The sequence below is a fragment of the Polyodon spathula genome, chromosome 21 (genome assembly GCF_017654505.1).
Source record: "Polyodon spathula isolate WHYD16114869_AA chromosome 21, ASM1765450v1, whole genome shotgun sequence".
NCBI lineage: Eukaryota > Metazoa > Chordata > Actinopteri > Acipenseriformes > Polyodontidae > Polyodon > Polyodon spathula.
Window position 1 is genome coordinate 497,565 of NC_054554.1, and position 25,511 is coordinate 523,075.

Below are 25,511 nucleotides of genomic sequence, written 5' to 3' on the forward strand. Positions count from 1 at the left end.
GGCTGCATTTCCATGTCCATACAGCTTGCTTGCTTGCTGCTACTGGCATGTGCTGCTGTTCCACGGGTTAATGTGCTCAAATAGACGTACTATGGAGCAGATTTAGATTAGTTGACAATGACAATGACTCTTGTAGACTTTTAAAGCATTGCAGTGTAACAGACTCACTATGAGACGATACACGAAGCGTACGTTTCCACTAGTTTAAGCTCGGTTTTTACTTTCATTGTGTCACTTCACAAAGCCTCGAGAGTGAACACAAAACTAAAGAACATTTTCTGTTTCTGTCATCTGCGTGTTTTCTATTATATATCACATTCCTCTCTCTCTCCATTGCTCTGCGTTCCGCTGGCAGTGCCTGGCCCTGTAAACAAGGCATGCAGACGTTGCTCGCTTTATTTTTGGAGACTCCAAAAGGACCTCGATTCCCTTTCATGTGCCGCCTTGGTCCAATAAAAAACAGAGGCTGCCTGGAAGTGGTCTAATCTCAACGAGGTGTCAATCACGTTTCCCAGTGGGAGAAGTAAGGGTTTTTGTAACCGCCTTCTCTAGAGAGAAAGAGAGAGAGAGAGAGAGAGAGAGAGAGAGAGAGAGAGTTAAAGAAAAATAAAATTAGTTGATCAGAGTCGTGGGCTCTGTCTGCGCAGGATGGAATGAGAGGTGGCTGCTGTTTCTCTCACGGGTCTAAACGTAAGCACCGCTGTAATTTCTGGACTATAAACGCATTACATTGTTGGAAAGTATAATAAACGAATGCACTGAAATGGGTAAACTTCCTTCGAAACATGGTGAGTTAGTAATGCTAGTAATAACAGACGGGCTGGCTGCATCGCTAGTCTTTGTAATGCTTTCTCAGATATATTGCTATTAGTTATTTTAGTGTCGCTTATCTAATAAACACTTCTTGTTTTTGCTTTTACCATCTTTTCCGAAAAGCTGCCTTTTGTAAACCCAGAGAAAGCCCCGAAGGTAAGACATATTACTGGTTTATTATTTATCTATTTTAAGAAAGTGGAGATTCTGTAGTTTTCAGTGCGGTTCAGCTTTGTCACGCAGTAAGACAGTACCACGAGTATTATTGCATTTGCACGCTCTCCTGTACTGTGTCGTTGATGCAATGTGAACCCATCCTTCAGAGTTAATTATGCTTGTCTTACACTACGTGGTGGCGGTAGCTCTTTGCATTCCTGTTCATGGGTTGTGTTTTTTTTTCTCTCTCACTTTTAGGAGACAGTTTTGTAGTCAATGCTTGTTTAGCTCGGAAAGGTATTGAAGATTGGATTGCTCAACAGAAGTATTACTGCAGCTCAGCACATCAGCATTCGAGCTGTCATCACAAGAGTGCTTGCAGAACGAGTAAAGTGTCGAGCCGGGTAAGGACACAATCACTTTAATGTTTTTAAGCCTTGCTGTTAATATGTTTTAATAGTCTAAAGTACTGTAATAATAATTATTATATTTACACAATTATCTATTTTTTTTAAATGTGCTGCAGCAAAAGACTACATAACTTGGGCTAATCCCTTTTTGTATATTAATGTCAATGTGAAGTCACCGACGTTCGGTTGAAACTCACGTTTCGATTGAACAAATTCATATCTCTGCTTAACCACACGTCTGCCTTTGTTGATGCCGCTCTCTCAGCAGTTACTTTAGATTACAAGCCGTCTATCTATACTGTAGTAGCACGAAACTATTCAGTTTTAAGAAGTCATGGTGTGCAAAAAAAGTATTTGAGTTGTTTAAAAGTTCTGAGTTTTATTTAAGTTATAAAGAGAGTGGGTATGTCACTGTTTTAAGTTTTTTTTTTTTTTTTTTTGCGTTACTTTTAATTTTTACCAATGCAAGAAATGCGATCGGAATCCGATTGAGTTGGAGAACCTTGCATTGGTATACGCGTCAGAAAAAGACGCTGCTCGATGTTTGTTAATTGAATTGTGTTGAACAGGTTTGCTCTGTGGAACATGGCAAGGAGTTTACTGGCTCCAGCGGTGAATGTACTGTCTGCATCGAAGGTCAGCCGTCTTTATAATGTAAAACCATCCTAATTACTGGAAAGCGTATTTGTTGAGATGAAAACGTTAGTCTCAGATGCGACTGTTTCAAATATTTTTATTTGACAGCGCCCTGTATCCACTTAAATTGGAACAGTCCAACCATTTATTATCTTTATAATAATCTTATAATGTAGGGTTAGACTTTTGTGTGACTTTTCACTTTTCTCGGGTATACAGTGTTTACTGTTCACGTTATTCAGCCCTAGTTATGAATCAATAATAAAAAGTATATATGTATTTTTGAAAACTTTGCACTGACGTCCAGTCTGGTACACTGGTACACAAATTAGGGAAGACAAGCTGAGATTAGTGCTAATGGCAGTCTGTGAAGAGAAAGCTGTTTTTTATACAGCAAACCTGGACACCTAGTACTAATCTGCAGCACCACCACCACCTGAGGACCCATGGTGGAGAAACCGAGCTGGCTGGGTTTGTTTGGGTTCAGAGTTGATTGGCTTTCATCTCCAAACTCCATCTGGTTGTTTTGAGGAAGTTCGTAGAGTTTGTCAAACTCAAGTACTGGATAACAGCCTTGACTAATCTGAGACGGAATTGTTTAGAAGAACAAAGCCTATCCAAATCGACTGCAAATGAATTTTTTTAAGGATCAGTTAAAAACAAACAAACAAAAAAAAAAAGCAGTAATATGTTTGCGACTTTTGGAGTTCAGATTTTTCAAACAGGAACTAGACCCGCCCCCTGCCAGTGCCCTGACTGCTGCTAATTAAGCACAGATCTGTGAGCTAGTTCTCTTGGCAGTGTTTAACAGGCCCAGGTGAACTGACGCAGATGTACACATGGAATACCAGGCGCTCACCAGGAAAACATTTGGGGCCAAAGTAAGTGATAAAAGGCTGTTCTAAAGCTGACGTTCAGACAACCTGTTTGGGGCCTTGTACAGGGGGCTGTGTGAAGTATCCAGGATGATGTGCTGTCTGACGGAGTTGCGCTGTGAAAGCACACAAATGAAGTGCATTTGAGAAGTGCTGCACTGTCAGGGTGTGCAGATCACAGAGCTCTGAATCAGGGCAGATTCCAGAGAAAACAGTCGGTACTCTAGCTGTGAAGAGCTGCCCAGTGTATGCTTGTGGTGAACCCTACAACAACTTCAACATTTGTTTATGCACAAATAATATTGTATTGTTTATTAATTGTTTTGGGGGATGCAAGCCTTCGTGAAATACTTGCACGTTTTCAGTTTGTGTCCTGCGTACATTAACCAAATTTATAAAGTTTTCAGAAACGAGGAGCACAGCTCAACATGCTTTAAACTGTTAGAAGCTGGTTGAGTCAAAGCTGTTCATTTAAAAACACTTACGTGCCAATGAAAATGAGGCTGCTAATTCAGAGCCCAAGTGCATCAGTTGTTTCTTCCTGTTTTTGGTGCAGAAGCTCAGTGAATCTGTGGACATGAATTCAAAAAGCCAGTTTGTTCTGTCAAGTGCTTCAGAAACACTCTTGTCTGCAGAAGCATCTGCTGGGCACATAAAACGAATCTCGACCTTTGCGCACAATGTTGCACCAAACCTTCACCCTTAAAGATTGCAAAGCTGCTGTTCAGTCCTGCAGGAGTTGATCCAAATATCATTCTTGACACAGTAGATGCCATTCAAAGTCCAAATGTTTTGAATGTATAGCCCGAATGTGCCCATGCTGTTCTGATGTTGCAGTTTTACAGTGTTAGCTTGAAGACAGGGAATTACAAGCTCTCTGGAATGATTAGGGGGATGTTCCTACCACTTGTTCCCGATTATAAAAGTTTGCCTGGGTAGTGTACAGTTTGCCATGCAGTTTGCTTTTGTCATGTTTGCAGCTTTGCAATACTCTTAGTGGGTCCCTTGCTTCCCCTGTGTGCTGCAGTATGATATAGTGCAGAAAACTATTACCAGGGAGTGAGAGAGAATGAATGAATGAATGCTGAATTGTGTGTTTATTCCAGTGGAGCTCAGTTTTGAACGACAGCAAGAGGAGTTTGGTGGCAGATTGTCTGAGGATTGCAAGAAGATGACTCGGCCAGGGAATGAAAGGAGGGTCTTGTTGCTGAACTAGGCGCCGACGCGCTGGCACACGGCAGGTGATCTTGACTTGGTCAGAGAATGAAAGGAGGGTCGTGTTGCTGAACTAGGCTGTGATGCACTGGCACACGGCAGGTGATCTTGCAGGAAGATGACTTGGAACGGGAATTAAAGGAGGGTTGTGTTGCTGAACTAGGCGCCGACGTGCTGGCACACGGCAGGTGATCTCACAGTGAATGTTGTTTAAAGCCTGACCTGTCCTGCGGTTTCACGAATGTATTCCAGTTAGAGGATGTTTTTGTAACTTCATAGGGGCTGGGAGCCTGGCACCATGCCTGGCAGTCTGAGTCCACAGATCCTCCCAGCTCTGGGGCAGATGGAGACGTGTGTGATTTCAGACAGACATGTTTTCTTAAAGAAAGCTGCCTGCGCACCAGCCCTTTTAAAGAGAGCAGCTTGCTGTTTAAAAAAAATAAATAATCAGAAATAGAAAGTTGCCGAACAAGCTCTTTTTACATTTCTTTTTTATTTATTTTTGCACTGGATTTGGCAGCAGTGCTGTGTGGTCATTTTTTTCTTTTTAAGTGACTCCACTGTTCAAATAGCAGGTCAGAATGAACTGTTGAACGTGCTGTATATGCATGCATGGGATTTTCCCCCGTTGTCCTCCTGCACCTGTTTCTTGCATTTGACTAGCAGTCCTGCAACCTGTTGCTGATGAAATCTGACTAAATCTGAGCCAACCCTCTTTATATGTGGATGTAGTGAAATTCTATAGCTTTCCTGATCGGGCCGGTGCTTGCTGTGCACCAGTGGAAAAAGGCTAGATTTTGCATTGCCTTCAAAAAACATTATTCCTGTCCTACTGATACTACCTGGTAACCCAGGAGCAGAGTTGGTCTAATAAAAACAAAACAAAGCAAAAACACAATAAACCCCAATATACACAGTGGGTTTTACAAAGGGTCGATTTTAATAACTCCTACAATCCTGTTTTTTTTTTAAATTATTATTCCTTTTCCAAAATAAATGGAGCTTAGAAGTGGGGGGAAATGCCCTTTTTAAACTCTTACTAGTTCCTTTGTGTGTAGAATAATGGGCAATTTATTATACCTAAAATATTGCTGACTTGAAGCACAGAAGGGGTTTCCAATCTGTATGCCCAGTGAATTGAACTTTTTAGAGCAGGAGTTGAAGCATTAGGATGTACCATCAATGCTGTTAATGACCATGCCTCATATAATTCCGCTTTTGTCAGCTTGAGGTTACATAGACCCCCCCCCCGTAAAAATGTGGAAGAGTTAGACAGAGCCTTTGAACACTCTCGTCTATGAGAAGCACTCATCCCTGCTGTTCTTTAACTCTAAAGGGTTCAGATCTTCAGGAACTTTGTTTCACCTCCTAAGAAGATGCAATGGAGGGTTCTGTTTTAGAAGTCTCTGCCTCTGCCAAGAATTTCAAAACAGAAATGATCACGTAAAGATCTTCAATGTCAGGTAGACTGCGGCGCGCCTGCGTTTTCATGTGTTTCTAGTAAAGTTTGAGGCACATCATCTTCACACAACTGAGTTTCCTATTATTATTATTATTATTATTATTTATTATTATTATTATTATTATTATTATTATTCTACTGTTATGTACTGCAACACAGACACAGGAAACAAGCTCTTGTAACCCTTTGAAAAGGCAGGCAATAGTTTGTAAATTTGACTTCATTCATTTGTTCAAGCTTTAGATGACTCACAATCAGATTGTACTGACTTGCTGCACTGTTTAGCACCTCCCAGTTTAAAAATATGATTGCTTGTTATTACAAATGTAGAAAGAACGGGGGGGGGGAGGGATGTAGAACATTCACGCTGGAACTGGCTCTTGAAAATGAGCTCTGAAATGAAATCAAAAGTAAACCGCTCATCACAATTCTGCTGTGTTAAGATATGTTTCAGCTTGTTTTCTAGGTTTGAATGAATGCTTTGGTTTGCAGCCCTGCTTTTAATATCTATGTCTGGCTCCACATTTGCACTGTTTATGCTTTCTTTCAATCTTGAAGTTCATGGCGCTGCCATGGCTCCGATGCTTTGGTATTGAGCTGTGTAGTTTTACCAGGTGCAGCAAATTGGACACGATCGAGTAAAAGGCAATACAAATAAAGATTTGAGGTATGAAATTTGAAGTAGCGATGCCACACACTTCACAGCAACCATGTTCCCCATGGTTTGAAATGTATGGAGATTTTTATGCTTGCTGCGCGTACCGTAACACTGGTCTATCACAGGGTTCAGCTGTACAGATCATTTGGACCGGGAACAAGGAAAGAACCCTGGCATCCAAGCGTCTCTCTGGTTACAAGCTATGCTCTCCCAGGCGTGTGTTACGAGCTGTGCTCTCCCAGGTGTGTGTTACGGGACGTGCCCTCCCAGGCGTGTGTTACGAGCTGTGCGCTCCCAGGTGTGTGTTACAGGCTCTGCTCTCCCAGGTGTGTGTTACAGGCTCTGCTCTCCCAGGTGTGTGTTACGGGCTGTGCGCTCCCAGGTGTGTGTTACGGGCTCTGCTCTCCCAGGTGTGTGTTACGAGCTGTGCTCTCCCAGGCGTGTGTTACGAGCTGTGCTCTCCCAGGTGTGTGTTACGGGCTGTGCGCTCCCAGGTGTGTGTTACGAGCTGTGCGCTCCCAGGTGTGTGTTACGGGCTCTGCTCTCCCAGGTGTGTGTTACGGGCTCTGCTCTCCCAGGTGTGTGTTACGAGCTGTGCGCTCCCAGGTGTGTGTTACTGGCTGTGCGCTCCCAGGTGTGTGTTACTGGCTGTGCGCTCCCAGGTGTGTGTTACGGGCTGTGCTCTCCCAGGCGTGTGTTACGGGCTGTGCTCTCCCAGGCGTGTGTTACGGGCTCTGCTCTCCCAGGCGTGTGTTACGGGCTCTGCTCTCCCAGGCGTGTGTTACGGGCTCTGCTCTCCCAGGTGTGTGTTACGGGCTGTGCTCTCCCAGGTGTGTGTTACGGGCTGTGCGCTCCCAGGTGTGTGTTACGGGCTGTGCTCTCCCAGGTGTGTGTTACGGGCTGTGCTCTCCCAGGTGTGTGTTACGGGCTGTGCTCTCCCAGGTGTGTGTTACGGGCTGTGCGCTCCCAGGTGTGTGTTACGGGCTGTGCTCTCCCAGGTGTGTGTTACGGGCCGTGCGCTCCCAGGTGTGTGTTACGGGCTGTGCGCTCCCAGGTGTGTGTTACGGGCTGTGCGCTCCCAGGTGTGTGTTACGAGCTGTGCTCTCCCAGGTGTGTGTTACGGGCTGTGCGCTCCCAGGTGTGTGTTACGAGCTGTGCTCTCCCAGGTGTGTGTTACGGGCTGTGCTCTCCCAGGTGTGTGTTACGGGCTGTGCGCTCCCAGGTGTGTGTTACGGGCTGTGCTCTCCCAGGTGTGTGTTACGAGCTGTGCTCTCCCAGGTGTGTGTTACGGGACGTGCGCTCCCAGGTGTGTGTTACGAGCTGTGCTCTCCCAGGTGTGTGTTACGGGCTGTGCTCTCCCAGGTGTGTGTTACGGGCTGTGCTCTCCCAGGTGTGTGTTACGAGCTGTGCTCTCCCAGGTGTGTGTTACGGGACGTGCGCTCCCAGGTGTGTGTTACAAGCTGTGCAGTGCATCAGGGGTATTGTATGGTATGTTGTACAGGAGATTTTTTTTTAATGACTTTATTGTAAATGGTGTCACACCCTTCAAAAAATGATTTAAATTGTATGTTTTTAAAAAGGTCTGAACAATAGAGCTCAACCCAGCGTTGCTCATTTAGTTTCATTCAATTGAAAGCGGGTCTAGTTTATGAACATTCATTTAGACACAGCAGTATGTGAAATAACCCTTTAAATTGCACATGACGGCATGTTGTAAACATACCCAGTGTAATGTTCTGTTTATTGCGTCTAATTATTGTGAGGTTACAGCCCACATGGGAATTTGGGCAAACTACTTAAAGAGGTTTTTCAATGGCTCAGTGTGCCCAGCGCAGACCTGCTGGCTGGGTGAGGTCTGATCTGAATGAGGGAATGAAGAATTAACATCCAAGAGGAAGGGAGTCAGTAAAAGTAGAAGAAAAAGGAAGCTGTGTTTCTTCATGCTTTTTATTGGTTGCTGTCATAGGGGTTTGGTTCCCTTTGGAGGTCAGCATTGTTTTTTCTTTGTATGTTTCTATATGCTGTGTGGGTGCAGCTTTAAGATCAAGGTGCACTGTCATGTCTCCAATGCATGCAGATCAGTAGCTTTACAAAGTAAGCTCACCAAGTATAGGCACTCCACTGACCTGTGAAAGGGTTTGCAAAGAAGACCTTGCTTTTCCAGAACAAAGCATCATCAAACGATTTGCAACTGAACGAAAAAAAAATACATCATTTCTTCTATAATTTATTTTTTGTGGTTTCCAGGGCAAAAACAAATTGAATCTAAATTGGTGGCAAGTCCTGCCTAATATATGTATATTTTTTTCTCAGATAACTTTGATATAAGGTTTCTGAAGCATTGATTTGCTAACTGAATCAGACCCCAAGAGAGAGTGGGTTAGGGTTAGGGTTAGGGCTAGGGTTAGGGTGCTGGATTTCACAGGAACAGCTTCTGGATTTCTCATTTTAAACTAAGCGATGTGCGGTGGAGCTGTCTGTAAAGGAAGCCTCAAGTTTAAAAACAGAAACCCCTCCGTTTACAAGTGTGTGATTAGCAGCCAGACCAAGCTCATCATTTAGAGTAGTCTCCAAAGAGTCAGTTACATTGCAGGGATTTATTGAAGTCTGTTTTACTGCAATTATGGTAACTTTTACAAAGTGAATTAAACCGAATTACTACGTAATTCGATACCTTAGCATAATACTTCCCAATGTGGCTAATCTGTTCAGTTTCTCTACTTGGGCTTTTTTTATCATCATAAAAAATGTTTTAAATGCCGCCTAGGGGGCAAAGGTTATAATTTTTATAATAGCATGTCCTTAGAGTGGGCACTGTTAGTCCTCACCCAGACAACCACATGTTCTCAGTGCAAGTCCGTTTTGCCCAGAGGTGGTGTGTATATTAGAAGAGAGCAGCGTGCTCTCGTTGCATGTGCTGTACAATAGCTTGTCTAGAAAACCCTTCTGGTTGAGCCAGCAGCAGGAGTCATTTAAAGTTCCCACCTCTGAGTGTCAGTGACGGGGGAGTCGGCCCTTTAAAACTCTGAAAGCATCCAGACTGCCACCGCAGTGAGCTGTGCCTGACTAAACCCACTGTGCGCCACTGAAATGAGTGTGAATAAATAGCCCCTTTGAAGTTCTACAGTAACCACTAAAGCTGACCAGCTCCAAATAAAACCTGACGTCCTGGAGGGAGGGAAGGAGAGATTGGGGGGGGGGGGGGGATTGGGAGCAGCTATAGATGTGACTCCAAGGGTCCATGCATACAGTACAGGCAGTTCTACTGCATGTGTTCATTTAAACCTGCACTAGGTTTACCCATGAGATGCGGTGTTTGTAAGCTCAACACCCAAGCCGAATTCAGGAAACTGCACCTATGGGTTTTAATGACTTTAACTGCAGGAAGGAATGCAATGGCTGCAGCTCAGAGGAAGTATAGCCCCCTCTAAATGTAGAACCTGCAGCTTATTCCTGGAAGGGTGAATAGAACTACACTTTGAATTCTAGCAGGAGTTCCAGGCTGTTAATAGAAGATCCAGGTACTTGAGTCTGATCAGGGTGGTGTAGTCGAGCCATCTTTTCCAGTTGTCGATCTGCGATAGATAGGGATAGGGTCAAGATTTCTGTTCCATTTTGCTTATCTTACATTGTGTTTAAATGTGAAGCGTGAAGGTGTTTCAAGCATTCAGGGCAGGACTTAGGCCCATTTGATCTCTCTCTCTCTCTCTCTCTCTCTCTCTCTCTCTCTCTCTCTCTCTCTCTCTCTCTCTCTCTCTCTCTTTCTCTCTCTCTTATCCAGGTTTCTAGTCCACAACAGCAATTACATGTGTATTTTCTTGCTAGTTCGATACAGTTTCAAATGATTCCCTTCTGAACCCTTATAGAAGTTTACCATGGTATTTGTGCATGCTTTTCATATGCTTATTCTATGCATTTACCATAGTTTACCATGTTTTATTTTTTTTAAATATACTTTACTATACCTTTCTTTCACTGTGCTTTACTGTTCTTTGCTATGCTTTTACTATGGAAACCTTTTTTTATAAGGGATTTCACTTCACAATGAGACCCTTCGTGTGATCAGACATTGAGCAGACTTGCCTGATTATTCCAGACATGTAAAACAGACTTCAGCACGGATGAGTGGGGCAGTGCTGCTGACACTGGATGTGGCAGCGATTAACAGGGGAATCTGTAGAAGCTGGGACCTTCTGCAAAGCGTGGCTTCATCAGTGAAACCAGCTGCACGAAGGAGAAACTAAACAGCCACGGAAGCAGATTACAGACATTAGAGTCGGCACAGCTGGGGCCTTGTTGTGCCAAACCACACCTGCCATTCCTGATGTGCAGGGTATGATTACTGTTATATCAATCTGCAACTTTTCTGGGCCCTTTGACACATTCCCCAAGTCTGTGCTGCTGACTGTGACGGAGGCGTGGGACAGCGTGGTCCCAGTGCATGGGACGCATTGCTTTGCCTTGTGAGGAGTACGAGAAAGCCCTGACCCCAGCTACTTCAGCGTGCCGCTCTGTCTGTGCCAAGAATAGGCATTGACAGATTCCAGGGAGCACTGACCTGCCTTTAAGGGACTGGAGCCAGGAGTAAATGAAGATATTTCAAGAAGACAAGAGCAGCTCCTCAGCTTTTAAGGCCAATCACTCACGATAGTGATCTTGTTTATACTGCTGCTTGTAAAGTTCCTTAATAGACACCCCGGAACTCTGAGGCCTGCTGAGGCACAAGCAGAAGAATTCTATGTTGGTTAAAATATTAACTCTTACCGTAACTCAAGTGTGCTGTAGTGGTGCCTGCAGAGCACAGACCTGTTCCCAAGTCCCAGCTTGCTCACTTCTCATTCTGTGCATCTGAAGGTTGCTCCCATGTACCTTTTGGTTTCATGTACCTCGTATACAAGTGAAGTCCACGTACTGTGCTCTGAGATGACCAGGCTGAGCTGAGATCTGAGACTGACTCTCCCTGGCAGCTGAGAGTGTGGAGCTGCTGGGCTGCTGCCCGGGGACCACTCTGTGGTGAGGAGCAACTTCTACACAAGTGTTTTGCAGGTCATTCCAACTGCAAAAAGCAAACCACAAAACACAAAGCGGAGCCCGTCCACAAGCCCTCCAGAAAATCAAGCTGCGTTGTTGCTTAACTATGTCAAAGCAGGTTTTGAATGCAAGTCCTTTTGGGACTGAATGTGTTTGCTGCAGTCTGGATTGTTTCAGCAGGCAGGATATTTCAGCAGCCACGTTTCCAATCGTGGTCACCGGCCTTGTTATTAATTACAGCTGGCCTCAGATCTCCAGTACCGGGAGGATTGCTTGCATGAATTTCCTATTGCACGACTTCCAAAAATTCTTCTGCTGTGTGTAGTTGTGCTGGCTGCTGAAAGTTTCTTTATATAAAAACAAAAATTTGGAATTCCAGCTTGGATGAAACTTGTTTCTATAACATATTAAGTATATATATATTATATATAATATATTATATATATATTATATAATATCTATATATATCTATATTATATATATAAAAATTCATGATTCACTTTTTTTTATTTATAGTAGTAGAAAGTACTGCAGTATTATTGCACAAAATCTTCAATGAAACATGCTCTGGCCAGGTGTTTTTTTTTTTTAGCTATTTGTTTTGCTTGAGGCTGCTGCGCTGACGCTAATGGGAAGAATGTGTTTCTGAGTTTGCTGTTAGGATTACAAGAGTTTGCTATTCTCTACACCCAGATTAGATCCAGTAAATCCGCTTGGTTTGGCAGAACCGTTCAGGGGTTTGACATTTCCTGGCAGTGGTTGCCTGGGAGCTGAGTGCTGAGAGGGTTTGCTGTGGTTGCCTGGGAGCTGAGTGCTGAGAGGGTTTGCTGTGGTTGCCTGGGAGCTGAGTGCTGAGTGGGTTTGCTGTGGTTGCCTGGGAGCTGAGTGCTGAGAGGGTTTGCTGTGGTTGCCTGGGAGCTGAGTGCTGAGAGGGTTTGCTGTGGTTGCCTGGGAGCTGAGTGCTGAGAGGGTTTGCTGTGGTTGCCTGGGAGCCCAGTGCTGAGAGGGTTTGCTGTGGTTGCCTGGGAGCTGAGTGCTGAGAGGGTTTGCTGTGGTTGCCTGGGAGCTGAGTGCTGAGAGGGTTTGCTGTGGTTGCCTGGGAGCTCAGTGCTGAGAGGGTTTGCTGTGGTTGCCTGGGAGCTGAGTGCTGAGAGGATTTGCTGTGGTTGCCTGGGAGCTGAGTGCTGAGAGGGTTTGCTGTGGTTGCCTGGGAGCTGAGTGCTGAGAGGGTTTGCTGTGGTTGCCTGGGAGCTGAGTGCTGAGAGGGTTTGGTGTGGTTGCCTTGGAGCTCAATGCTGAGAGGTTTGCTGTGTGGCCCTGGGAATCTCTGTGAATTAATGGGATGTGAAACATGAGATAAGATAATCCCAATCACAGTTATCATTTTTAACCGATAATCACTAATTGTCGCTGTTATCCAGCTGTGTGTTGTATGAAGTGTCACCTATCAGGATATGATGATGTTTTTGTAGCGCAACCATTGTGGCTTCAATCAGTGGGGAAGTTCCAGCTCCTTGCAGTGGGCCTAGAGGGCCAGGTTTTTTTTTTTTACTTTAATGTTTCAGGCTTTGAATTCACCAGTGGAAACGCAGGAGTGCTCTGGCTAACTCGGAGTTTCAGCAGATCTCCAAGCAGCAAAATAGAAAAGCAGCCCAGCCACAAGAATCGAGAGCTTGGAAAAGAGCAGCCAGTGTGCTCTTAATGCGCGTGTGTGTGTGTGCGCGTGTGTGTGTGTGCGCGTGTGTGCGCGCGTGTGTATGTTCGTGTGTGCGCGTGTGTGTGTGTTTGTCTATTGATCTGAACAGGGCTTGGCTCAAGGTAGGGTTCCAAGTCAGAAATGACGTTGGGGGGATTAGGAGTTTTCTCACAGCAATTAATAAGCGAGAGGGGGCTTTAGTCCTTCAAGGGGATTGGACCCTTTATTACATATATTGTCTTTGCTATTGAACTTCAGGATTTGGTTCAAGAGCCAGGGATGTGAGCTAAAATAAAAAGGGATGTGAGCTAAAATTGGTGGGGATTCCAACGTGAAGTTCATCAGGCTGCTGCTGCTGCCTTCTTCTTCTTCAGTTTCTTTGGTGTGACTCTGATGCTGGATGTTACTGGCAGTGAATAATACTTCAGCATTGCAGGAGACACAACAAATAGGAGGCTGAGGGAATTGTAGGGGATAAAGGCTTGACACGCTATTGTCCAGGCCCTTATGAACTGGTAAAGAGATATCTCACCCAGGTCACAGTAGCAGTTAATAGCAGTACATAGAAGTAAGAAATATCAGTGTATACTTATGTAAATATGTATACATTATGTATACATATACTGTATACATAACATAATCAGTGTTGCAGTCTCTTTGGTGTCAGTGCTCCCCTGCCTCCCTGTTCATGTGTAACCCAACCCTCCATGCACTGGGGTCTGGCTGACCATATCAGTGGAGTTCAGACCAAGTTTAAATAGCAGGCTGATGATAAAGTTTCAACTTTGAAGAACCTGTCTGGAGTTTCTCTCCTCAGTCGAAATACCTCGGCCACCCACTGAGTTATAAACCTGACAGGGGGGGTCTCTGGATAATCTTCTAAGAGGCGACCTTGACTCCTGGGGATTAAATCTGATTTTCCTGATGGACTTTGTACTCTTCCTCCATTCGAGGTTTGCTCCTCCAGAGAGGAGAAAGCACCCCATTCTGCCCTGTCAATCAGCAGGCAGGTTCTCATCCACAGAGCACTTTCAAATCGGGCTCCTCCTTAAGGGAGTCATTGAATACAGAGCAGAGCCAGGGAACTGATGACATTCAAGGCATGGAAAGTCTAAGAACTCGGATACTTTTTTCTTTAATGCCGGGGCCAAAAAAAATAGAAAATGTTCCTGCTTACACACACATACGCACATATATATATATAAAATTGTTCTCTCTTAGAATCAAGGGAGGCGTGTTTTTAACAGCAGCAGCTTTAGCTTTGAGTGTTCACAGACCCTCCTGTTAGGCTGTTTACTGTAGCACTGTGAGCAGAGGGCTGCAGCCTCTCTCTGTGTCTCTCTGATGAGGTTCTCCCATGTCTCTGAAAGCACTTCTACCAGATGTGCCAGACACCACAGGGAGGGTGCAATGTTATCCCACAGGTAGGGCTGTGATTCCCAGAGCTGGAGGGAGGATTGCTGTGGAAAGATCTGTACTTGTCATAACTTTAGCATTTAATACAACAGCCAAAAACCTGTACAAAACATGGAACCCCTGCCTTCAGAATCCAGGGTGTATATAGATATTCTGTGGTGTTCATGCACTGTACTGTGTATACTTTTGTATTTGCTGGTACTGGTAAGTTACTATAGAATATGCATGCTGGCTTATTAGGGCTGCCTATTTCAGGACTCATCCATCACACGGAAAATAAGCTTTTAAACAAACAAAAATAAGCTTTTCCTTGGGGTGCTCACACCAGTGGTGATAACAGATACATGGTGCATAAATAACTCTCCCATCCAGATAACCAGCCAGCGTGTGGGTGTGAAACATGGGCACTGCATTCAGAGTGTGTGTGAGAAGGCAAAGTGGGGTCTCAACTGTCTCAGCTGTTTCATGTTTCGAGTTCTGCTTGTTCCATTTTTGAAATGCAGAGTCGAGGAGCCGTGTTTTGTGCCAATACTTCATGCACTGCAAATAAAACGAAAAGGTCCTAGCATGCAGCTCAGTGAGATCCTGGACTGCAAGAGGACAAGCTATCTAGTGATTGCACTGCTGCTTTAATTTAATGCAAGAGACTTTCCCGCTGCAGTTATTAAAAGTGCTTTGGATACCTATTCCAGAGTGGGATCGGATGGGGAGTCTCAGTGTTACCAATGTGTTCTGCATGTTGCTGAGATTCAGTTGCTATCATTTTGTGTTACAGTCGTCACTGAAGCGCCCCCTTTGGCCTTGGAAGAGCTCTCTGAATCATGTGAATCAAGAGCTCTCTGAATCTAAACAACAAGGGGTAGGTTTAGATGTGATAACGTTGATATTCATATCTGTTCTAAGTTGGTCTATAATTCCTGTGTCCAATGCTGAGAGAAGCGGTCCTAAATATTCCCAGGTGTTTATTGTTCATAAAGACATTGAGTTTGTTCACTTTGTGTGTTTGTTACAGAACAGTTCGTGCTGATGGATTTTGTGGTTTGTTTTTATGCCAAGCTAAAACCACATGGGAATTAAATGGCTGTTAGGAAATATTTTGTGGAGAACAGCTTTGCCAAATAAGGGCAACAATAAATCAACTGCAGATCATTTGTTTCTTTTTCGTTTTTTTTGTTTTTTTTGTTTTTAAATTTAAGCAAAAATGAAACCAGGCTTTGGGTCAATTCCCATTCCCTTTTCATCAATTTCAATTCCTTTGAAGGCATTCCTTTTGAAGGACTCGGAATAGGAGTTGGGATGCATGATTCCTTCTCTTCCTCACTAATGTTTGCTTCCTTCTCTTCACAGGACCCTGCAGGAGAAGCGTGCCTGGAGACTCTGGGTGATGAGCACTATCACTTGGAAGGTACGTTGTGGCTCAGGTGCATTGTAGTGTGCATGTGTCACCTTGAACCCTTTACGCCCTTTCTAACTGCTGCCTTCCTCTCAAATTCTTTGACTGGGCTGGCAGCAGGAGACCGGTGAGTTCTGTATTAAGATGTACGGGGAGTAAGACGTTGGTTGCATCAGGGTTTCTCTTTTCTCTTTTGATCTCCCTGCAAAAGAACAAAGTCAACATCTAAAGCGTTAACTTGTAATGTTGGGATGATCGACAATGTGCTGCTACAGCTGGTTCCATACGAGCTTCGTCCTTCGGATGCATTAATTGGAAGTCTGTGAACAGCACTATTTTTTGTTTAAGTGCCCAACTTCAGGTGGTTTTATTGCCCCTACTTTGCCACGGGGTCTGTAATTGGCACTGAAGGAGCTGTAGCACCCAATTGGGCAGCAGTACAGACAAGGATAGCTTGACAGTCTTATTATTTATGTGTGCCCCCACTCTCCCCGAGCAGTGCTTCTAGGCTTAGGAAACGCGTCCCCAATCGTGTATGCTGGAGCTTTTCACTTTCACAGGATCACATGGGTTCTGTCAGCACTAATTATTGCTTGCAGTGTGTGCATCTAAACTTCCCTTTTCCATGAACACCACATAGGTATCAAAACCTTGTTAGCTGGAAGTGATAGGGAGAAGGGGGCAGTGTATTGATTCAGGTGATGGAAGGGCTGGGGGAGTACTCAGCCATTTGGTGTTGAGCTATTGCAGCATCTAAAGAAGAAATGAAGAGTTAAGAAATCCTGGAATAGCTGCCAGGGTTAAAGTAAAGTGAGAAGCAGTAAAGAAAACTAACCGGAATAAACAGAAGCACTGTGGAGTTTGTGAAATTGTGCAGAGAGTGGCAGGGGGACTGGATCCAGGGGTGCTTGTTACCGCCTTCACAAAAAAAAATATCCCTCTCATCTGTCTCTCAGAGCCTGCAGGTAACGCAGCAGAGAAAACAGCATGCAGAGAAACTTCAAGGCTGATTCTCGGCTCATTACATTTGATCACAAAGTGCTGCTCACACTGGAAAGAGCAGGAAAGGGGGAGTGATGCTGAGCTGCAGCAATGACCCTGCTCCTCTGGCATGCACTCGAGTCCCTTGTCTTAATGGCAATGGGGTGGGGCGGGGGCTGTCTTCAGAGAGTGCTGTTTCACTTTTCATCCCAGATCCTAAACCCTTTCAACCAGAGCTCATCCTGGCCCTGCAGTATTAAAGGACGTGATGCTGCAAGCATGTGATTTTAATAAAAAGGCAGACTGGAGGCCCGACATGGGCTCGTTTGGACCCCCTTGTGGTTTCCATTCAGATTCATGAAAGGGTCGTCTCTGTTTGCGGAGTCCCGCATCCTGCTTCATTGCAGGTCATTTTTGCTGCTTGTTTTTGTTTTTTTCTAATGCCTGGAAACAGGTAAAAAGGACTTGAAAGATGCTTTTATCAGTTGATGATACAGAGATTTAAATACTTTTAATACCTATTTGTGGATGGAAAAAAACAAACAAGCTTTTGGGGACGAACGTGAATCTTTAACAGTTGCGTGAAGAATTTCAAACGGTCTGGGGAGGTGAAGACTCTCGGCTCTCCTTTTGAGTCTGATCAAATAGATGAGCAGTGTGCACGTCTTGGCATCTGTTTGGAGAGGTGCAGCACTTGGAATGTGCTGTTTTCCAAAGTGATGCTAACACAGTGTTTTCGCTTACATATACAGCCGCTACACTTTATCGAATGAAGACACTAAGCCAAGAACTCAATTATAGAGGCTCAGTGGTCACTCCCATACCCTAGTATCACGTGTGAATAGAACACAGTCACAGGCCAGCGAATGCACTGTAGCTAAAACACGCCTAGCTCTCCATGCAGAAAGCAGGAACACTTTCACAGCCTGCAGGAAGCTTTAACACTAGTCCTCCCAGAGCAGTCGCTATTACTAAAAAAAATCATACGTGGCAGTGTTGCAATATCGTGATTTCGGGGTCTAGATCGCTCTTGAAGTGTTTCATTACTTCAGAAAGTAAAGCTTGTCACACAGGAGGCTGCCTGTGCACAGTGTCTCCTTTTGAAAGCCTCCACTGATCAAAACGCAGGCAGTGTTTATGTTATTTGCTTCGCCAAAGCCTTTTTATTCTTGTGGAGGGGACAGATTTTTTTTTTAATCTATCGAGGGGGGAAAAGACAGAGAGCTGCGTTGTTTGGCCTTTTGGCTAACACAACAAACAGTGTTTAAAATGTAGCTTTGCTTAATTAGTCATTTTGTTTTAAATCCATCTGATCTCCATCCAAAAGGCATTTTGGAGTTTGAGAGTAGAACATCAAAATGCGCCGCGGAGAGATGGTAAAGTAAAGCATTTAATCTGCCAGCCGCTACCTATGGGATCCAGCCAATTCTGTAACTCCTCCAAACAGATCCAGCTCTGTCAGGGTTTAACATCTAAACCCCCTACTTGATAAAAGCATGTACACTCTTGAATTAGAGGGTGACCAAAGTGGCAGCTGTTTATTCTTTAAATGGCAGCCTGAAAAGATTTATTTCTGTTGCAGAGATCTCACCTTGCAGCATTGTTCTGTTGTGTTGTGTTTTTTCTTTTTTTTCAAAAGATGCTATTACTTCCGGACCCCAGTCCTCCCAGTGCAGCTGCTGGAGGTCTTCGTTAGTTTCCTTTCCAGACCCCAGCCCTCCCAGTGCAGCTGCTGGAGGTCTTCGTTAGTTTGACGGATGGCAGACCCAGTTGGCAGTCCTCATGCCTGCCAACCCTCCTATCATAGACTCTCTGGCACTGTAAACCCTCTCTCACAGACTCTCTGACACTGTAAACCCTCCTCTCACAGACTCTCTGACACTGTAAACCTCCTCTCATAGACTCTCTGACACTGTAAACCCTCCTCTCACAGACTCTCTGACACTGTAAACCTCCTCTCACAGACTCTCTGACACTGTAAACCTCCTCTCACAGACTCTCTGACACTGTTAACCCTCCTCTGATAGACTCTCTGACACTGTAAACCTCCTCTGATAGACTCTCTGACACTGTAAACCCTCCTCTCACAGACTCTCTGACACTGTAAACCCTCCTCTCATAGACTCTCTGACACTGTAAACCCTCCTCTCACAGACTCTCTGACACTGTAAACCTCCTCTCACAGACTCTCTGACACTGTAAACCGTCCTCTCACAGACTCTCTGGCACTGTAAACCTCCTCTCACAGACTCTCTGACACTGTAAACCCTCCTCTCACAGACTCTCTGACACTGTAAACCCTCCTCTCACAGACTCTCTGACACTGTAAACCCTCCTCTCACAGACTCTCTGACACTGTAAACCCTCCTCTCACAGACTCTCTGACACTGTAAACCTCCTCTCACAGACTCTCTGACACTGTAAACCCTCCTCTCACAGACTCTCTGACACTGTAAACCTCCTCTCACAGACTCTCTGACACTGTAAACCTCCTCTCACAGACTCTCTGACACTGTAAACCTCCTCTCACAGACTCTCTGACACTGTAAACCTCCTCTCACAGACTCTCTGACACTGTAAACCTCCTCTCACAGACTCTCTGACACTGTAAACCTCCTCTCACAGACTCTCTGACACTGTAAACCTCCTCTCACAGACTCTCTGACACTGTAAACCTCCTCTCACAGACTCTCTGACACTGTAAACCTCCTCTCACAGACTCTCTGACACTGTAAACCCTCCTCTCACAGACTCTCTGACACTGTAAACCTCCTCTCACAGACTCTCTGACACTGTAAACCCTCCTCTCATAGACTCTCTGACACTGTAAACCTCCTCTCACAGACTCTCTGACACTGTAAACCCTCCTCTCATAGACTCTCTGACACTGTAAACCTCCTCTCACAGACTCTGTGACACTGTAAACCTCCTCTCACAGACTCTCTGGCACTGTAAACCCTCCTCTCACTGACTCTCTGACACTGTAAACCTCCTCTCACAGACTCTCTGACACTGTAAACCTCCTCTCACAGACTCTCTGACACTGTAAACCTCCTCTCATAGACTCTCTGACCCTGTAAACCTCCTCTCACAGACTCTCTGACACTGTAAACCCTCCTCTCACAGACTCTCTGACACTGTAAACCCTCCTCTCACAGACTCTCTGACACTTTAAACCTCCTCTCACAGACTCTCTGACACTGTAAACCCTCCTCTCATAGACTCTCTGACACTGTAAACCTCCTCTGATAGACTCTCTGACCCTGTAAACCTCCTCTCACAGACTCTTTGACACTGTAAACCCTCCTCTCAGACTCTGGCACTGTAAACCCTCCTCTCATAGACTCTGGCACTGTAAACCCTCCTCTCACAGACTCTCTGACACTGTAAACCCTCCTCTCACTGACTCTGACACTGTAAACCTCCTTTCACAGACTCTGACACTGTAAACCCTCCTCTCACAGACTCTCTGACCCTGTAAACCTCCTCTCATAGACTCTCTCTATTCTGTCTCCAGTCGCCCTCCCCCCGGAGAAGACTGCTAGCTGCTGCAATGATGAGAAGAAACTGGGGAAGGAAAGCCACGTACACAGCGGCTCCAGCAAACAACTCAAATTGGAAGTAAGTGGGAGTGAACGTCTCAGCAAGGGCTCTGTGATTTTCTTGTTTGAATAACGTGTAAGAAGAATAGCAGACTGTTGGTTCAAAAAAAAAAATAGAGAATCTTCAACAAATGCTGACTTGAGAAAAACACCGTCCCCTCGTTCTCATGCACAGTCACTCACATACATATAAACATGTTTGAAGTTGGCACATTTAATATTGAAATATATTCTGATCTCATTTTAAATCTCTCTTCTGTGGGAGTTGCAGGGCTCTTACTTCACTCCTTGAACAACTTTTGTTTTTTAAAAAAAAAAAGAATAATAATGTAGAGCTGTACTGTCAGCATCTGTAGTAGGGATGGAAATAAGACTCCTATTGCATAGCAGTTTAACCCATTCCAGGTTTTACTAATAGCGTAGCCACTACGTAACAAGCTCAGGTGTCGTCTTATTAAACTCGTAGTAAAACCTGGAATGGATCAAACTGCTATGCAATGGTAGTCTTATTTCCTTCCTTGCATAGGTAACTCGGATATATAGAACTAGGGATCAAAGTCTGGTCTCCTGGTTGGTCTTGATATAGTGCTGTTATTAACTCATTCCATGAGAGTGTAACAGTCTTTGCAGTTGGTGAGTCTTCAGTGTTGGACTCCTGGCCAGCCCAGACCCCTCTCCAGTCTCAGGGCGGTCCTGCACTCTGAGCTGCTCACTCCCATGGCATTGCCTTGCTGTTGTGGGTGCAGGAACCTGTTCTGACTGTGCGTTGTTCCCAGGAGCTCGAGTGCGATGTGTCAGTAGAGGAAGATAACAGGCAGGAGTGGACCTTCACACTGTATGACTTTGATAACAATGGGAAAGTCACCCGGGAGGTAAGCTGTCCCGTCGAGGCTTCTTCATTATTGTAGCGGGTGTCCAGGGTGCTAGCGAGACGGAGCAGGGTGCTGACCCTGGGGGAGGCAGTGAGGGATCAGCCCCCAGTCTGTGGTGTGGTTGAGTTTATCACAGGGTTCAGGAAGATCTTGCAATAGCAAGGGGGCTCACACACGGGCCATGATAACCCTTTTGAACTCAGGTCTTTGCAGGTCTTGTTAAACTAACATTTCCCTGTTCCTTTCACATGTTCAGTCAATAAAGCCAGCGCAAATGCATGCCCGAATTGTATTGATGTTATCTGTAGAACTCCTTATGTTGTATTTGCAATGTGTAATGAGTCAGGAGGCATTGGGGTTCAGTTACAGCTCCTCCACTGACCTCTAAGGTAAGCTACAGTATGTCCCTGGCCAACCCACTTGCAGTAATAAAACATTGGAGCCGAGTGCCAGGACCAGGCATATTGCTTATCTGTAGATCAGAGTGAATTGGCTCCATTTATTCTGATGCAGATCTTCTTTTTTTTTTTTTTTTAATATAAAATGGTTATATGAAAAGTTGTAAGGGTTTGGGCTCAATAATCCAATCCTAATGAAAAGAAGCACTTAATTGTCTTCAGTGGACTCCCAGATTACAGCAAACATAGCTGTGTGAAATTGTGGCAAACCCAGGGAATGCATGTAGAGACAAAGGCGTAATTCTCAATTAAAAGGAACATTTGCACAGACAGAACCTGCAATCAGCCTGCAAGTTTGATTTTGAAAAAGAGCTTTCAAAGTGTGTGTGTGTGTGTGTGTGTGTGTGTGTGTGGGGTGGGGTGGAATGGGGTGCTAAGTGGTTGAAAGACACAACTAATAAGAAAAAACGCCTTAATTCGAGCCTTGTTTTGTGGACCTACTTCTTTCAGTGACAGTCTGTGGAGAGCTTGTAGTTTGGCTGTAATTGCCTTCAGAGGGAAAACTGTAATAAGACATGAAACTTGGATAATTAAACCATGTTTTTCTCATTAAATAGCCTTTTAAGTATTGAATGTCCTTTTAGATTTCAGATGGCTTATTTTTTTCTGTAATAACTCTCCATGGTAAATTTATTGTTCAAAGCACTCTGTATGGCGTTCTGCATGGTAAATCATGACCTGCAACTTCAGAAGCTCGCTGGTCTGTTGTGTGATTATCTCTCGACATTCACTTCAGTAACATACAGATAGCTTATTATAAACCTCTCCGTTCATCTCAGCCAGTCCGAAACCCTGTAATATCCAAAAACAGATACAAACAAAAACCCGATCTTGTGTGTGTGTGGGTTTGTGAGAAGCTTTGTGAGACGAGAAACAGAAAATCCACTTCTCCTTTCAAACCCGACACTGCTTTGTGCTTCAGAAATGGCTCATCTGTTTTTTGCTTTTTCTTTCTCCCAGGACATAACCAGCTTGCTGCACACGATCTACGAGGTAGTCGATGCCTCGGTAAACCACTCTCCCAGCACCAACAAAACTCTGCGGGTCAAGCTCACAGTGGCCCCAGACTCCATCCACAAGAGGAAAAACACTCCACAGAACCATGCAGGTATGAAGAGAGAGGAGGAGGGGGGGGACTTGCAATATATTCCCTTGCCTCTGAAGCTCTCTTTACCCCTCCAATAACACTCTGTTTTAAAAGTCTGAACACCGGAGGTATTGAAAGCTTGTTTTGAGCTGCTGTTTCAAGACTGTAATGGTCTGTCTCTCTTCCTTATTCAGATACTACAAGATCAAGACAAAGAACTGAAAGCAAATGTACTGAAGAGCCAGAAAGTTCTGACAAGAAATCCCGGGCCCCCCTGATGTAAGCAGCAGTCTGTCTCGGGCTACAGATTCCAACATCTCAACTCACAACAGTGTATCAACACCAGGGCTCGACGTTGTTATTATTCTGCACCATTTTCCAGTGCGACACTGGCAGACAGACTGTAATGCATGGAATGCATCAGACTACAAAGGGAAATGAATGAGAACTGTGGTTGAAAAATACAGCAGTAAGGAAGGACTGTGAAGCACATCATAGGCCTACATATTGAAGGCGACTCCTGTCTTTTATCAGTTCTGTGTAGGAATGCAGTTCTTGTTTAGAAAGAAAAGCACACTAGCCTGCCTTTCCTCCGATGTGTCCGGCTGCACTCTCTGCTACGGAGAGGGCTGTGCTGGAAAGGAATGTGCCGTTCCACTCAGTTTTGTGCTGGTTTACTTGTGGACAGCAGCTGCTTATGAAAGGAAGTTTTTTTTTTTTTAATGACAAACCGACCGAGCATGCACTGGGAGTGCCAGATTTTCGGAAGGGGAAGCTGATGCTTCAGCCATTAAAAGCATTGTCTACGATTCCTCTTTGCATAGATTTATTCTGCGTGTCCTGAAATCAGCATATATTATCTGAAGACAGACATGTGTTTTTATTGGCAATCAATCATTTGAAAACATATAAATACATGCACTTCATGCAGGGATGGAAACAAGACTCTTATTGCACAGTAAATTGAACCCATTCCAGGTTTTAATACAAGCTTGATAAGGTGATAAGCTCAGGTGTGTCTGATCAAACTCATAGCAAAACGAGGAATGCAATGAGACCCTTGTTTCCATCCATGTTGATGTGCTGCTAACTCTCCCTTGCAGGCGCCACCACAGTGACCACGCCCAACAGAACGGCTGCTATCGGCATTGTGTCAACGAGAACCTGGAGAGGAGAAACCACTACCTGGACCTTGCTGGCATTGAGAACTACACATCGACGTTCGGACCGGGTGAGCACAGCACACCGTTCCATCTTCCTTAAACACCTTTTTAATATTTCTCACTTTGATACACACCGAAATATTGGTAATGGAGGCTTGTGCAGGGCATTGCATATTACATTTACAACACAGACCCTCCTTGAATTACCTTCATTTATAAATGATCACTCAGATACAAAGGCCTCGATTTGTCCTTTTTTGAATATTTATTTATCTTTAATTTATTATTGTAGGGTCCAATCCTGAACCTACTAAACCGGAGCACCAGTCTCGAGTGGTGAACCAGACCAGGTCTCGCTCCCATGAGCCTGAAAACACTCCCCCCCCCTCCTCCTCCCACCCCTGGCGCTCCCAGGTGCTGGACCCTGCCTCGTGCACCAAGGGGCTGGAGCTCCAGCAGAGGTCCCAGGACTCCGGCAGGCGCCTGCTGAGGTCTCCCAAGAGCAAATACGCTGTGGTGGCCCCCTCTCACCCAGACGGGAGGGCTGTGAGGAACAAGGACTCAACCTGCCAGAGCGCCCCACCCCCAGCACCCTCCCATCCAGCATGTGTCGGCCATAACCTACCCCACCTCCCCGCACCCCAGCCCACCCACAAGAGACACAAACAGAGGGCGAAGGAGGCAGCGCAGCCATACAAATCCTTCCAGCCTGTCGCTGCTGGAGAAGGAGCCCCTGCCTGCCATGGTGTTGTATGAAGGCCACGTTGGGAAGGTGATCCAGAGACATGAACACCACCACCATCACGAGCACCATCATCACTACCACCACTTCTACCAGTCCTGAGCGCCGGCACACCACCACCACGAGCACCATCATCACTACCACCACTTCTACCAGTCCTGAGCGCCGGCACACCACCACCACGAGCACCATCATCACTACCACCACTTCTACCAGTCCTGAGCGCCGGCACACCACCACCACGAGCACCATCATCACTACCACCACTTCTACTAGTCCTGAGCGCCGGCACACCACCACCACGAGCACCATCATCACTACCACCACTTCTACTAGTCCTGAGCGCCGGCACACCACCACCACGAGCACCATCACCACTACCACCACTTCTACCAGTCCTGAGCGCCGGCACACCACCACCACGAGCACCATCATCACTACCACCACTTCTACCAGTCCTGAGCGCCGGCACACCACCACCACGAGCACCATCATCACTACCACCACTTCTACCAGTCCTGAGCGCCGGCACACCACCACCACGAGCACCATCACCACTACCACCACTTCTACTAGTCCTGAGCGCCGGCACACCACCACCACGAGCACCATCACCACTACCACCACTTCTACTAGTCCTGAGCGCCGGCACACCACCACCACGAGCACCATCACCACTACCACCACTTCTACCAGTCCTGAGCGCCGGCACACCACCACCACGAGCACCATCACCACTACCACCACTTCTACCAGTCCTGAGCGCCGGCACACCACCACCACGAGCACCATCACCACTACCACCACTTCTACCAGTCCTGAGCGCCGGCACACCACCACCACGA

At 45.4% G+C, this 25,511-nt stretch overlaps 1 protein-coding gene across 1 annotated transcript; it reads left to right on the forward strand.

Annotated features, from left to right (window-relative positions):
* Window positions 1–597: 597 nt before the first annotated feature.
* Window positions 598–24,680, forward strand: LOC121296665 (protein naked cuticle homolog 1-like). Its single transcript, XM_041222433.1, has 11 exons — window positions 598–788; window positions 937–969; window positions 1,228–1,373; window positions 15,144–15,227; window positions 15,716–15,773; window positions 20,260–20,363; window positions 21,121–21,216; window positions 22,635–22,782; window positions 22,956–23,040; window positions 23,865–23,992; window positions 24,217–24,680. The coding sequence occupies exons 1-11, from the start codon at window positions 764–766 to the stop codon at window positions 24,678–24,680; spliced, it is 1,371 nt and encodes a 456-aa protein (XP_041078367.1). The 5' UTR covers window positions 598–763.
* Window positions 24,681–25,511: the final 831 nt, after the last annotated feature.

What these genes read in the sequence shown, in the direction of transcription:
- LOC121296665 (XM_041222433.1), top strand. Translation starts at nt 764, where the DNA reads ATGGGTAAACTTCCTTCGAAACATG. An exon ending in TAAACTTCCTTCGAAACATG is followed by an intron (nt 789 to 936) that starts GTGAGTTAGTAA and finishes TTTTCCGAAAAG; the next exon opens with CTGCCTTTTGTAAACCCAGA. An exon ending in CTGAATCTAAACAACAAGGG is followed by an intron (nt 15,228 to 15,715) that starts GTAGGTTTAGAT and finishes TTCTCTTCACAG; the next exon opens with GACCCTGCAGGAGAAGCGTG.